We start from the raw sequence: 15,253 nt of genomic DNA, 5'->3' as shown, positions 1-15,253 counted from the left end.
AGCCTGTAAAATCTTTAATATGTAGGCTACATCCATATTAAATAGGAGGAAAGAGGACTGTTCATTTAGCTTACAGTATAATTTGTAATATATCAATTACAATATGTTTCATTCTTTTCTTGTCAGTTTTCATTTCAAACTATTTCTTCCCAGCCTGAGGAGTTTTGGGCCATTCATTGTTTGTGCCTACTCATATGCTGCTCAGCCTAAAGTCATTTCAATTCTAAGTCATGTTAGCCAATACTGTCTGTAAAATATATTCCTACACCTATTCCTACTGAAATGGCATTCAACTTATGTTTGCCAGCATGTTACAGCTATTAGCTAAATTATTTAATTATATTTATTTTCTAAGCTGAAATGCAGTAATGGGAATCTAAGTGGGTCATACTGATCTAATATGACGGTCATTGTGCTTGACAACAAACTTCATATGGGTTGAAAGTGCAGTCTTTCACATCTTGAGAGTGGCCATCCTATTTTGAACACAAGGTGGCAGCATATTCCAATGACCTATTGCAATTGAGATACTTCTCATACTTTAAAGTAGTGCCTTGATCATTAATCATTGTGAAAAATGAAAAGGGATTTATTAGTGGTTTGGTGAGTTGTCTATTTATCCTCATTAGCAGTGCCTTCATTTCATGTCATGCAGGACCTAAGCACATTAAATGTGCAGATACTTTACACACATCAGAAAGAGAAAAGCAAAACCAAGATGATGGGTGTGGTGGTTAAGGCAGAGCTGGATAGATAGATAGATAGATACTTTATTGATCCCCAGGGGAAATTCAACAATTCAAGAGCTTCCTATCAATATTCCATAAAGATGTGTTCCAAAGTGCAGCGGATACAGTCAACTAAAAAGACAAAAGAGAAAAACTCACTCTTTAGACACAGCACTACTAACCTCAGTCTTTCTCATCCTCCTGCATTTTTTTCTGGGTCATATCCCTGGGGGTCTGTGCCAATACTGATCAAATTGCCCTGATCATGTGTGCTACCAAAGCATTATAACCAAAAATAATCTTTGACTCCTTATTCATTATACACATTCTGATTCAAACATTAATGACATCTGGTGCCAAAATCAAATTATCAGATCAGAAAAGGAAGACACAAGCCAGGTGAAGCAAAACTTGAGGTAATTCAAGTCTAAACAAAACTACCAAGCTGACTTGCAATTAGCACATTTCTAAAAGGCCTTAGCTTGTTACTAGAATTTCAACAAGACACCATTATCTCCATTAGCACTATCAAAAACCAAAAGAGCTTGATCAGCTGGAGACTTCGCTCACTGCCATGCACAACTGAAAGGCTGAGGAAGTCATTTGTTCCTAGGGCCATTGAACTGTAGCCTGGATAGCGCCACAATCGCGCGCAAGGCAGCATGGGAACACCCAGGCTAATTGAACTGTTCAATGCCTCACTAAAGGGAAGAGGAGAGATAGACTTCTCTGCTTAGTCTGTCTGCCTCTCCACCCTCTCCATGTTTTTTGAATACTGACCGCCCACTACTGCTTACTACTGTTTTACTATTGTACACAGCCTAATGTTTTCACTACTGTTTTACTGCTACACTGTTTTTCATGGTATATTAGCACACATGATCAATGGCTGCGGTCAGGCTTCTGATACAATACTGAATGAATGAATGGCTATAACCCTATTACCTCAACCTGTTCTTGCACTGAAATAGTTTTTTATTTTACCTTGTCTACATTACACTTGCTCTCCTATTTGTCTATATTATTTATGCTGGTCTCTAGACCTTACTCTTGCACTGTTGCACTGTTGGACTACTTTCTGAACCTTCACCATGACACTCACTCTCTTGAGCACCTTGCCAGGCAAACATAACTAAGGACTATGGTTGGACTACTGTTTGCACCTTCACCATGACACTCACTCCCTTTAGCACCTCACCAGTCCTGGCCCTGTCACTACAAGCGTCTTATGCTTGAACACCCTCAAGCACATTGGACTTTTTAAATCAAAGTCAAAGTCAGCTTTATTGTCAATTTCTTCACATGTTCCAGACATACAAAGAGATCGAAATTACGTTTCTCACTATCCCACGGTGAAGACAAGACATATTTTACCAATTTAGGTCCACAGACAAACATAACATTCAAGTAAACAAAAAAGTAAGTAAATAAGTAAATAAGAGGGCACATATAATAATGAAAAAATAAGAGCAGCAAAATGTGGTTGAAATTGTGCATAGACAGTCAATAAAAATACTAGTGCAAATTCAGGCCAATAAAAAGGCTTGGGTAGTTCTGTTTGACCTAAGTAAGAAGAAAGTGGCATAGTGGTGCAAGTTATGTAAGAGCAGCAGAAGTGTTGTGTTTCAGGACAACAACACCAGTTGTAAAGTGTACAAGTGTGCAAGTGTGCAAGTGGAGTAGTGCAGGCGGCCATTTTTGGGTCCAATGTCCAGGATGTTATGTAGCTGAGGGGGTGGAGGGGGAGAGGAGGGAGAGAGTTCAGCATCCCACGGCTTGGTGTATGAAGCTGTTGGTGAGTCTGGTAGTCTTGAGGCGCAGGCTTCTGTACCTCTTCCCAGAGGGCAGTAGATCAAACAGATTGTGAGCGGGGTGACTTGCATCACTCACAATTTTGGTCGCCTTGCGGGTGAGGTGGGTGGTGTAAATGTCCTTCAGGGAGGGGAGTGAAGCACCAATAATCCTTCCAGCTGTGTAACTTAAATGTAACTTATATAGTGTATTTAGTATTTAGTTTTGTTAGTTTTCTTATCGGTCTTATCTTCTATTGTCTTTATTGTACAGTGGAGTTTAGTTACATGTTTATACTTATACTTATGTTTACCATTTCTGCTGTAAGTGCATGTTGGGTGTTATGTCTGTATGCTACTGAGACCCTTGAATTTCCCCTTGAGGATCAATAAAGTATCTATCTATCTTATCTGAACCAATTCCCTTTTTAAGGCTCTGTGTGCTCTTGTCTCTACCTTCCTCTTTTATCATGACAATTCAGTATTGTGTGTGCCATGAGAACTTGTAAAGAAACCACTCAAACACTCATAATCACTGACAGAGTATTGTTCACCCAATCCGTTTGGTGTGGGGTGTAGACAATGCTTTAATATGTCAAATCTACAGCAGTCATCGATACCCACCCACTTCTTCCATTTCTCACAACCACACCCCACCCAAACTGGGGGGGGGGAAAGAGTGCTGGAGAGAATATACAAAGAGTCCGTACATGGTTGAGGGAAGTACAAAGTATTATAACTGGTGAGTTTACTTTTACTGTGAAAATGAATTGAAGATGATGTACACATATACTTAGAACAAAGAAAATATGACCCATTTAGAGAAATTTAAAAGGTTTATTTTTGCATACATTCAGTGAAGCATGCCAGTTACACACATACAATGGTAAAGAGGTGTCGTTATTCACAGAATAAAATTTATTTGAAATTATATATTAAAAAAAGCCACTGACTTGATCCATGACACGCAAATTATCAGCCAGAGCAGAGTTCATAGGGGCGTCTCCCACAGTGACAGACCCAGCGCTTTCCTCAAGAACTCCTCATCGCTTTTCTCAGGAACACTATGGGAAGGTCTGGATCTCTTATCATGCCAGGAATAAAAAGGGGGGGCGGGGGAGGTGTCAACGTCCAGTCCTGAGTGAATTATACAGGAATACTTCAAACGCAGTCTACTCACTGTGCCGTAACAAAGGCACAATGCATTCCTCTGTGAAGATGGCCTCAACAGGCAGACCTTCCCAAAGTGCTCGTCGATCTCTCTCTCTACACACACACACACACACACACACACACACACACTGTCCCAGAATGCTCTTATTTCAAATAAAGGGGGGAAAAGCCTGGGTGATAACAATATCCAGATTCCATCTAGTTGGAGTTTAGCACATAAATATCCACCAAGAAGTCCTTGCAGTGGCTGTAAATCTACCAGCTGCTTCATGTCCAGTTCAAATCCTCAGGTGCTGCTGACCATGCAAGGGGTCAGCCACAAGGGGCAGTGTTGGATCCCTCCTCAGAATATGTTTCCTGGACAGACTTACCTAAAGAAGCAACTACTCTTCTTAACATTGCACTGTATTCTACATAAGAACTACCACAAGCCCATCATGTACTTGGTCTCGAAGAGGTTGACAAACCGACCAAAAATGCAAGCGAGACACTGAAGCACAGGACAGGCGTACAGGCGCTGTGTGGGTCTGCTGATGTGGTGGATACCATAATACTAGTCAGAGGCACAGTGCAAACTTTCTGCAGATGTAAACAATGTAAACACTGAGAGCGGTGATTGGTCAGGGGCTGATAAGAGACCGACCTCGTCGCCAGTGAAGGGGAAGGTACTGGTCTCGTTCTTCACCTCATCTGACCAGCTCTCTCCTGTCATTTCTCCCTCAGGAGGTAGAAGACCACAGCTTTCAGATAGTGACCACAGGTGCAGGCAGCTGATACCAGCCAGTGAGAACGGAAGCTTGGGTCGGTGTTGACCACACACTTCGTGATGTCAACCTGAAAGAAAGGAAAGAAGAAAAAAAAAAAAAAAAAAAAGGTATAGATTTTGTTTGAGGAGCCACTGAGCGTGAACATGGTTGCATTTAGTGCTCTTCCTAAAACAATGTTTAGTGCTGGTGTCATTACTCTACTTCCTAAAACAATCTATTTAATCAGCACATCTCAAGAGTTGGGAGTAACTATGTGCAATCACTGCCAAAGTCAGCAATGCATTATTGCATTTCAGCAAACACACACACACACACACACACACACACACACACGATGGTGATGGTGATGGTTCAAAGGTTGAGGCAGTAAAGTGGCCAAGTCAAGATACAGTCATTCACTTCAAAGCAGTCAAGGATTTTAAAAGGGAAAAGGTATGTTACATATCACTATAGGGCTTAACTAGAGATAGAGAAATGGCTACACCAGCAATGTAGGGCTTGCATATCTTTGTCAAATACATTTCACATCAACACAGCAAGAATTTGTGACCTTTATCGAACATTACCGAGTCAGGTTGAATTGTTGTGGTAGAAGATAAATAGTCAGTGTTATTTGTTTAGACCCCTAAACACCTATTTGAATTGATTGCTGACCCAGAGAGAGCCCCTTTGTGTGTTACATAACACTATCTGGACAAACAAGGCTTTCACAGTAAACCATTTCATGCTCTACTAAACTATGATCCAAGAAACTGGGGTGGGAAAAGCAAGTCAGCTGTGGGACAACGTGACAGACGTCAGAAACCATGAGCAAACACAGCAATCTCCAATTAGTTTTTGTGTCTCATTCTGCTTTTGTTTACGCTTTCAATCGCTAGATGTGTGTATGTGTGTGCTTGTGGGCACTATTGCACATAGACGTGAGCCTGTGCTTAGTAAGTGTAAGTACGCATAAGGCTCTTTATTTAAAAGCCTAGTTTACAAAGAAAAAGACACAAACACATAAAAAAAAAAAAAACTCTGAGGAGACCCACCAAATCTACTTCTCTCGTGACACTAAAAAAAACTCTATGCCCACACAAAAAGTCCTATCGATTGTGTGTTTACAACAAACGGCCCTTTTTCTTTGAATTTCCAGAATGCCGCCCAGACAGACCTGACACACAGGTATGAGCACCCTGCGCGGCGACCTGTTTACCTCTCCTGCTGACACACAGACAGTAAACTTTACCACAGAATCTCGGCAAGACCTCCCCACCCAGCGACAGACGATACAAAAGCAAACATGGACACACACACACACACACGCCGTTAGACACCCAATCAAACTCCTCCTCTACTCTGCTTTCACAAGGACACAACCCGTTGTTCACATCATCCATCACAATCTGCATGGCACTTCCCTCAATTAGAAATCATTGAACCATCAGGCGTATTCACCAAACTAGTTTGAGGGCACTCAGTGTATGCAGTGCATGCGAGTGTGTTGTTACATAAAGTGCTCCTGGGATTCCTCGCTCTCCAACTCCCCAGCAGCAGAGTACACAAGCATTCTGCACATACCAAGGAACTGCCAGCGTCTATATATGGAAGGTAAACAAAACGACCTTCCCATTGTGAGGCCTCTGCTCCGGCAGACCGAATTCCTCCGCCGTCTCCCGATGCCTCTCGTGAGGGGACCACCGTGTCGGGGGAACCTTGCGAGCAGGAACAATCTGACCGCATTCCATGTCTGCCGTCTCTGACACACTCTGTACCGCTGTTTGGTACCTCTGACCCTCCGGGGATCTCGATGTGACCCAGTTTGGGTGTCTCCTTGCTCTTCACCCGGAGTGAACCGTAGCAGATAATTATATTGCTGTAAGTGAACTCCATCTAAATCAGGTGTGCCCTGCTGAGAGCGAGGAAATGCCTCTCAAACATGCTGTGCTGTGAGCCCAGAAGATGGAGAAGAAGTGAGAGAACACAGAGATCTAGCTCTACACAGATGACGGACAAACGGTCGGCCCCGTATCGATTCCTGAACCTGCTGTTGCGCTTCTGAGATTCACCTTTACGAGATTCTGAGATTCACCTTCACCTTTACGTTTCTATGGTAATGGGGACTGAAAGGAGGAACTTAGGAGGAAGAGTCCGGTCTTACCCAGCCTCCTCTTCTCTTCAGCCAGGAGACCAGGCTCTTGCGGACGAACTCGCCCATGCAGTCCACGATGGTGTGCACTATGGCAGGGTGGCCATGCCGGACGCAGTCCACCGCCAAAGCCCCCGCTACTGCGTACAGTGACACCACCTTCCCCCATGTCACGCCTGAGAAAGAACAATGAAAGAGAGAGAAAGAGAGGAAGAGAAGAAGGGAAACAGATAGAGTAAGAGAGAGTGAGAGAACAAAGGGAGGGAGGAGAGGGGGAACATGAGGGACAAAACAAAAAGGATGTAGATATGATGGAAGGTGACAGAAAAGAGAGGAGGAAGGAAAAGAAGGAAGCAAAGGCAAAAATGAGAAAGAAAAGAAAAGCATACTATGAGTCAATGATAACACAAACAAAACCACCCACACGCTCTCAGGCACAGCGCGTCCTGTGTCTGCACCATGACACTGCAAGTGTTTTGTACAAATTGAGCTTGAACAAGAAGGAAGGCTTTTAGAAATTCACTGCAAGTCCAACAGCACATGAAAAGCAAACAAAGACATTAGTTTGAACCAAGAAAAGGAACCAATTCCCTAAAATGCAAATATGTCCATTTAACTGCAGTCTAGCAGACGCCACATGACCTTGCAACACATTAGGAGGGTCACTTCTCTCCGTCGCTGCCAGTCAGCCGTCTAACGACTCAACTCAACTGTTCCTCTCTCCCGCCTCTAAACCATTAGAGGGGGAAATGCTGCAGCTATGTGCACACAAGGCTAGTCAAGCAGAGATGGTCTGTGGCTGCATAGTAACAGTATGAAGTCAGACACTTGGTTCCCCAATTTTGTCTGCATGTGTGTGTGTGTGTGTGTGTGTGTGGTTTGTATATGTGTGTGGTGGTTAGTGCCTGACAAAACTTTGGCCAAGCCAGCTTTGGTAGGTGGTGTGGGTATGGGGTATCTGGGGGGTTAGAAGCATGATTACGGATCTGTGGCTCTGTGACCAGTGAACTTTCTCTGTTTCTTTCTGTTCCTCTCCCATGCCCTAATTCTTCCTTTCTTTGTTTCTCTCGCTCATTCACTGTTCCTCTTTTTCTGTCTCTCTCCCCCCCCCTCTCTGTTCTCACTCTCCTCTCTTCCAGCATTAGGCAAGACAGCGGAGGGAGGAGTCTGGTGGTGGTGGCTTGTGAGGGGGCTTGCATAACCATAGTGGCAGGCGGGCAGGCAGGCGGTCCGCCAACGTGCCTGGCTACCAGACGGCCTCATCATGCCACAGCAGCATCCAGCAGCTGCTTCTCCACAGGCCCACTCATCCCTCCACACGCTGCTGACACAAGGCCCTCGTGGCCGGGGCTGCAGCAAAGTGCGAAGCGAGGCTTTTGTCAAACTTTAACGTGTCCTGAGTGCACTGAGTATATGTCCTGTCTAGACTCAAGCAGCTTTTAAGGAGACAGACAGCAATGTCTGGGTTAGATTGGTTGAGCTTTTGTTATTTTGTCGTTGTGGTAAAAATCCACTTAAACCACACATGCCCACATACTGTATACATACACACACATACACACACACACACAGGATTGTGTTTAAAACATCAAAAACGGGAACAGATGCACTTTTCAGACTAAAATACGAAGGCCACTGCCAAACCTCCATTTTAATAAAATGGGAAAAAAGCCAGTGGATCAGAGCCACTTCTCATATGCTGGTGCATACTTGTGACTTTGTTTGACGTGTAGGAGCTCACATTTAAAGCAACACAGCCCATCATTGAAATTTCCTCTGCGAAAAAGGAAAAAAAACTTTAACCAAACGACCTGACCTGAGAACAGCTGAGGACATGAGCTACCACATCCTAGTCATACTGTCTGCCTCTGTGGCAATTATGTGTGATGTGAAGAGAGGAGAATGAGATAGCATTCAGACATGGCATCTGCCACCAGTTCCCTCCAGGTCTGAGCTGGGAGATAATGGCGGAGATTGTGGCAGAGGGCAATCATAAGCCGCCCACGCCTTCCTCTTAGATGGAATGAGGGGGTGGCCGGACTCAGTCCTCGTCATGGTGCTGTGTACTAATTTTATCTCATTGCAGTTGCTATTGATCAGTTTTAGTGCACTCTGCATAGCCTCCAACTGTTTGTTAAATCAAGTGTTACCCACAATTCAATAACCTGCTTAGTGCCAAATGTTTCCAGTCATTTTCTAAATTAATCTGCAATCATGGCATGTGAATCCAATCACGTAAATACAGGGGAGGGGAACAAGTTTGCTGTGGTCTAAAAGCAACCCCAACCTCTTCATCAGATCATCAGTTATCTAAATGAGTTTCTCAAATAAACATACTCATTTTGAGGCACTGGGTACACAAGTAAGCACAATACTCAGGTTCAGCTTTAAAATGTTAACAGCTAGACAAAGTACAGTGTATGCTCTAACAAACAAACTCCTCAAAGGAGAACCCTTGACAAAAAACAAAGGCCAGCCAACCTCTTGTAGACTGATTGTATGGTGTTGGACAGTAACGTATTTCTGTTCCAAACAATGGCTTTCACTGATGTCTATCAAGACTGGGGCCTAACCAAACCAATTTAGCTGGGTCTTCCTGTGAGCCAAGCCAGTGCCCAGATAAGATCACTTCAAAACGTTCCATGCTTGTGTTTTGACTGAGGGAAGCCCAGTGCTGCAGGGCGCGCGCGCACACACACGCACACACCAAGGGGACACACTGTTTGCTGAGGCACTTGGCACTAGTTCTTGTAAACTCCCAACATGGCATGACTTGCATTGCAATACTGGGAGTTCCTTAGTAAGTGAGACATATCACTTGCACTACATTCAAGAGCAACTCAGTGGATCGGTTATTAAATAATGCAGCAATGAAAGGTGTGTTCAGGAATGTGCTACATTCCCTTCCTTTCCATACATAGTCAGGAGTGGAGCATCAGTTCCCGGAGTACACACTGAACGCACTCCACATTTTCGATGCTGCCAAGAGTAATACCAGAGAAAAACAAAGATCGCTGCAGTTAAAAACAGGATTTCTTCCCTTTTGCCTCGACATAAATCCCCCTCGGCACGAGAATGTAGAATAAAACCAGTGCGAGCAACTGAAAAAGAGATGTCCTCGGTGGCTGAAAATAGGTCAGGATTAAGTTGGGCAAAAATGTGAATTCCAAAAATAACACAATGAACGCACAAACAGTGAATACCAGGGGATTACTGCTCTCTTCCCTTAGGCAGGAGATATGAACAGGGATAAACTGCTGGTAATTCCAGTGAGCCCAGCACTGGTTCCTCATGTCCTACCTCTGCTAACACAGCCTGGTGCCTACTGGGCAGACTGGAGGGACATATCAGTGCCTAGGTACGCAGAGGTGTCCGCAGTATGTTTACACATCAGTAAAAGAAAAACAATTCTCCTGGCTCGCCCTAGATTTTACGCAGCGAATACAACCTATCCAGAATGTGTATATAAAAATGTCAAAAAGGGGGCTATTTTTAACTTTCTCCAAATAGAACCTGAGGAGAGGTCTTCCGATAAATCAGTTTGGAGTGTTCTTATAAAAGCTACATGGATGAGAAAGCTATGAGAAGGACGATCATGATTAATTTCTTGCTTATCCATCAGTCTCCTTCCATTTATTTAAAATGTGTACTTAGTGTGGGGATTGTGGCCATTAGCATTATGATTCTCCTACATATAGATCTTCTTTTAAGTACTTTCCGTGCCTCTCTAGCAAACAGAGTACACTTTACAGTGTAAACACTACAAAGCCTTCTCCGTGACCATCCTTGAAAAATATTTTCCTCACAAGAAGAAAAACACATTTAACCTAGGAGATTAACTGCTTTTACCAATACCCTACATATTAAAAGTATCTTCACAATGCACTCTTCCAATAAATTCAGCCCACTGGAGGAGCAGTGATGGACTCACCAGTGGAGAATATTTCTGCTGCTACAGCGAGGAAGGCATCGGACACCACGTTTTCGGACGCTACGGGGATGTTGAGCTGTCGGGCTACATTCCGGTACACATTGGGACGCAGGTACTCAAGCTCATCACCTGAAATATAAATCAAAAAAGTTAAGACAAAGACTATTGATGTCTCCCCCTCCCTTTAACCTTCATTAGCCATTGAGTCTAAGGTGAGAGTGGATCAGGTGAGACCTGAGAGTGGCTCTCCCGATCATAAAGATAAGATCAGTGAAGTCAGTGCCTCGGATTCTCAGCTGGGAAAGGCTCCGCGATCAAAGGTTTAGAATGGTGGAAGCACATGACCTAATGCATGTCCATTCTGTACAGATTCTATGTTATGCTGGATAAAAATTGGACTAAACTGTATGTTTACTACAACTGTGAACAAGACTCCATGGTAGCCAAGCATGTATATGGCACTTAGCACAAGTGGTAATACCTAGGTTCATGTCCGCCTTTAACAAGCCAAGGAGATGAGAACAATGAGTCAATGGGCCATTGTACACTATGTCTTCATTATTATCCGAGATTAAGTGGGAGGAAAAAGAGGCTTAGAAGTATCCTCTGTTTCAAAAGGGCAAGACTTTGGTAGCATGCCAGTGCTCATTGGCCTCCTCCTCTTGGGGAGTGGGATGAGAGGGTCGTTCAGGTTGGCTAGTCTGACAGACAGATCTGAAATAAAAAGACAGTAGGGATGGTCTTTTAGCTTGCACCAGTGTCCAATCTGGGTGTTTTCAGGAAACAGTGCCAAATATCCAAGAGCCTAGACTAATTAGTGGAGTTAACCGTTCCTTCCTTTTGAGGAATAAGAAACATTTTGTGAATACTAGAGCGACCGTTTGGCGTAGATGGGCAGCACAGATGACATTCATGTGATGTGTGTGGGCCTAAGGCAAATAGCTGGAGCTCTGGCTTGCAAAGCCAGGCCAGCACAATGGACGTTATTATGGGAGTCCATGTCAGTATAACACCCGCTCTCTAAGTGCTTTATGGCTTCAAAGACAGAGAACACTCTGAAAGAGGAGGATGTGAGTCCATCCAAGGAAGAACATGACCCTCAAGACCTCTCATAAGGAGTTCCCGCTTACGAGGGTACTAAAATGTCAGACAAACATTGTGAAACATGGAAGGCCTGTGCAGAATCAACACAGGCGGTTGAAGAGGGTGAGGAATGCTGTGGGTGGGTGTTGCACAATTCCTGATTAAGGATATAGTCCTTTATGATTCTCCCGATTCTGGGGAGCAAAATTAATAACAGCAATATGGAGCAGGACTATGTGTAAGGTGACAGCTCTAGCTGTCCAGTATGCATCCCATATCTCTGACTCAGCACATATTGAACCCATTTTAACACAGATACACCACACAGGATACATATAGTCTAGCTCTCTCTCACACGCTCATAATAGACAGAGCCTACACACACATTTGATTGGCAGGACTTTAGTCTACCACTTGTGGTCTGATAATGCTGAAAAAGGTGCTCTGAACAGGTTTGACCAAGTGTTTTTTCCATCAGAAACACTAGTTCAATATTTTCGAACTATGTGTTGAGACTAAAAGACTACAATTCTGTTTACCACGCCAGGTCAAAATACAAAGTCTCTGAAATCCACCAAATTCTTACCTAACCACAAGAGGATCGAGGACACCTCTCCAAGTGCCGACCCCGGCGTTGAAAATCCATGATCGGGCTTAGACCAACCGATTCCAGCCCGGTTCAGTCTTGAATGAATATAGTCTCTACATAATGCTTTGGCTTGAGACACCAGCTCCTTGTCCGTGGGTGAGCGATCAAAGACCTCCATCACTTCTGCCGCAAATACAGAGGAGCGGCGGAGCACCTCCATGCCCTTCATTAGTTAATTACGAACACGCCACCAGCGCACCAAACTTCCACCTTGAACACCGTGTATGGAAGTCTGCCGCCGCCACTCTCCAACCCTCCTCCTGCTGCTGCTGCTGTTGGTGCCTCGGGGAGGAGGACCTCTGTTGAGAAATTCATGAGTTGCGTGACTTAATCCACTCAAGTGAAATTATCAAGCGAAATAATCATTTTCCAAATCACCACAGGCGCATACCCTACACTTAAACACCACAATACAGAGAAACTACCCGTCTGACAACATAGGCAAACGATTAGGTTACTTATGCAGTAAAAAAAACAGCAACGCAGACACAAATGAGAGGATGAATGGATGGTGGGCAAATCCATGTTAAGCATGGTGAAGATAATCGATCCCGTGAGCTGTGAATTATGCATTTTATATACCCATAAGTCCGCCTTATGTAGTCTACAAACGTTGATAAATGATTTTGGAATGGTTTGATTAACCCTTTTTTACTTACCTTTCCGATTTGAACAGACGGAATCCCTAATTCCACTCGGCACTATTGTTGTCATCTGACAGAAGTTTCATTGGTTAAGTTTGCCTAGAGTCACAATAAAACAATACAATAAAAAGGAAATTCATGTAGCCCATTACAATGCTATGGCTACACTGCAACTCTATAATTAAATAAGATAATCACTTCGTAGATGCAGTCCTGGCGTTCTGGCTACACGCACGCACGCCCGGGTAGTATATTTCCTCATCTATCAGAGAACTCGATGCGCAAGTGCGTACGACTACCTTTCCGTTTCTTGCTATGACACCTTGCTAATTTAATGACTTACTGCTTTCAAGAAAAGTTCACCACTATCAGAGATGACTGCCATTACTAGACTATGTGTTTCGTTACATGTGCTATTACAGGCAAAGTTTCCTTCTAAGGGAAATCGTTCCGTTTGGATGAAAGGCGGAGATAACGATGCTATTTTGTCAAATGGTGCCCCGCCCCCTCAACCACATAGTGCCCTCAGAGGATATCCCCAACTGACAGTGAACATCAGACCATGACGTTGACCTTAACAATCATCAACCCACCACGAAGTTGGATCAGTGAAATATCCTCTTCAAGTTCACATAATATATTAAGAGTGTATCCAGTGGCACAGTGATGCCCATAATCATCAGTGATGTTTGACCACTTGCAGGCTATCTCTATTTTAGAAGGTCAACTGTGAGACTGATCTGGAAGGCTATTGATCTTGACCTGGTGTGGTTCAGTGCAAATTCAGAGGAGACATCCAATCCAAATCCACTGCTTTCATGGTGTGCCTGTCCATTTAGTCTGTCCCAGGACTTAACTTCAAATGCTATTTAATCATCACCTTTATTTGTAATAGTCTATACTAGTTTGGTAACACTGTTTTGTAACCCATATCTGAAGATGTTGCACAAACCTACATCTTCTTTTAGCAACGGCTAAGTTGACTAATCTACCCAGACACTCTTCAGGTCACAAAAAAGGTCAGGTCCAGCTCCCTGTAATGGCACCTTGGACAATCAGTCACATATAAAGACAGTGACTGTTATTTTATTTTTTTTCAGCAATAGCATATCACAGTAAATATTTGAAGGCTATTGTTTCTGATGTTCTGAAAAGGTGGAAAAACTGAACTCCTCCCAGTTGTGTTCTGAGAAGCCATCCTGCTGAAACATGCCCTGCAATTAAAACAACTTGTCAGAGTATGATTAGTGATTTAGTACTTTGTCGTTTCTGACACTCTGGCTGAATTAATTATTAATGGGAATATGAACCATTTCTGTGCATACACTACAATGAATTTTGATAAAGCAATATCTTCTGCAGGCCCAAAAGGGTAGGCTACGGATTAAAACAAAGTATAGAAAGTAGTCATTTTAGACTGTGTTCAACATTAAGTGGAAGAACGACATGATGCCCCTCTATGGCCTGCCTCTCTTGACTGTCCCCTTTGGTAATCTGTTATCTTTGGAAGAGGCCTGTTTTCCTTAACCACTTTGTAGACAATTATAAATAGCCTGTGGGGATTTATCATATGCCAACACACACAGATGCTGCTTTATTCCTGTGAATATTCCGTTCCTGTGACTCAGCCTACACATAAAAAACGAAGGCCAATGTGTTATTGATAGTGAAACAACAGGGAAGGACAAAAGCTGCTGTAGTCAACGTTTTTTTTTTCAGAATAATCTTGTCATGGTATTCCTGGTATACATGCATGGTAAATATATTGCTTCATAAAATCTGTCTCTGCCTGATGGAAAAAAAACATTCAGACAGATAGTCAGTAATCATCACTGGAATCCAGAGGGTGTATAATAAATAACAGTACTGTTTGTCACAAGTATGAGCCGGAACCTCCATACAGTTGCCTTGGAAACCGAGAGGGCGGTCCATCTGTGGGCTTGAGCGCTGCATGTTTTCAGTAATAAAACAGAGAGGGTTTAAGGTCAGATATTTGTTGCTTTTGTTTGTTGCTGTTGCTAGCCCACTGGCTTAGACAGAGAGGACAGGGATCTCCAATGGATACAAGAGACTTGCAAGTGATGTGATCCATAGCAGATGTGATGCTATCAGAGGGTAAACCAGAGTTATTTTGTAAAGCCAGCATAGCCTACAATTTTTTGATCCAGAATGCATTCTCTTTGCTGGGAGAAGCATAGAAAAGCCAATCCTTCTGAATCCACAAAAAACAGCAACTTTCCTTTCAGTTTTTCCAATAACTACTGGGGTTTGTTTCAGGGTATACTGATACTGACAGGTGCTGATTTTGTGTTAAAGACTATCTACATCTGTTAAAGATGTCTACATCAGGTTCCCCC

General features: G+C 43.3%; 1 protein-coding gene across 1 annotated transcript; it reads right to left on the bottom strand.

Moving 5' to 3' along the window:
* Positions 1–3,341: 3,341 nt before the first annotated feature.
* On the bottom strand, positions 3,342–13,359 carry boka (BCL2 family apoptosis regulator BOK a). The gene is made up of 6 exons (XM_048252778.1): positions 13,095–13,359; positions 12,912–12,995; positions 12,190–12,551; positions 10,521–10,649; positions 6,602–6,765; positions 3,342–4,525 (listed from the first exon to the last, which is right to left on the bottom strand). The coding sequence occupies exons 3-6, from the start codon at positions 12,419–12,421 to the stop codon at positions 4,400–4,402; spliced, it is 651 nt and encodes a 216-aa protein (XP_048108735.1). The 5' UTR covers positions 12,422–12,551; positions 12,912–12,995; positions 13,095–13,359; the 3' UTR covers positions 3,342–4,399.
* Between the last annotated feature and the right edge of the window lie 1,894 nt (positions 13,360–15,253).

The sequence above is a fragment of the Alosa alosa genome, chromosome 9, assembly GCF_017589495.1.
Source record: "Alosa alosa isolate M-15738 ecotype Scorff River chromosome 9, AALO_Geno_1.1, whole genome shotgun sequence".
Taxonomy (NCBI): domain Eukaryota; kingdom Metazoa; phylum Chordata; class Actinopteri; order Clupeiformes; family Clupeidae; genus Alosa; species Alosa alosa.
This window is presented reverse-complemented; position numbering and strand designations above follow the sequence as displayed.

What these genes read in the sequence shown, in the direction of transcription:
- boka (XM_048252778.1), bottom strand. Translation starts at nt 12,421, where the DNA reads ATGAAGGGCATGGAGGTGCTCCGCCGCTCCTCTGTATTTGCGGCAGAA. An exon ending in AGCAGAAATATTCTCCACTG is followed by an intron (nt 6,766 to 10,520) that starts GTGAGTCCATCA and finishes GTTCTTTCTCAG; the next exon opens with GCGTGACATGGGGGAAGGTG. An exon ending in TGAAGAGAAGAGGAGGCTGG is followed by an intron (nt 4,526 to 6,601) that starts GTAAGACCGGAC and finishes CCTTTCTTTCAG; the next exon opens with GTTGACATCACGAAGTGTGT.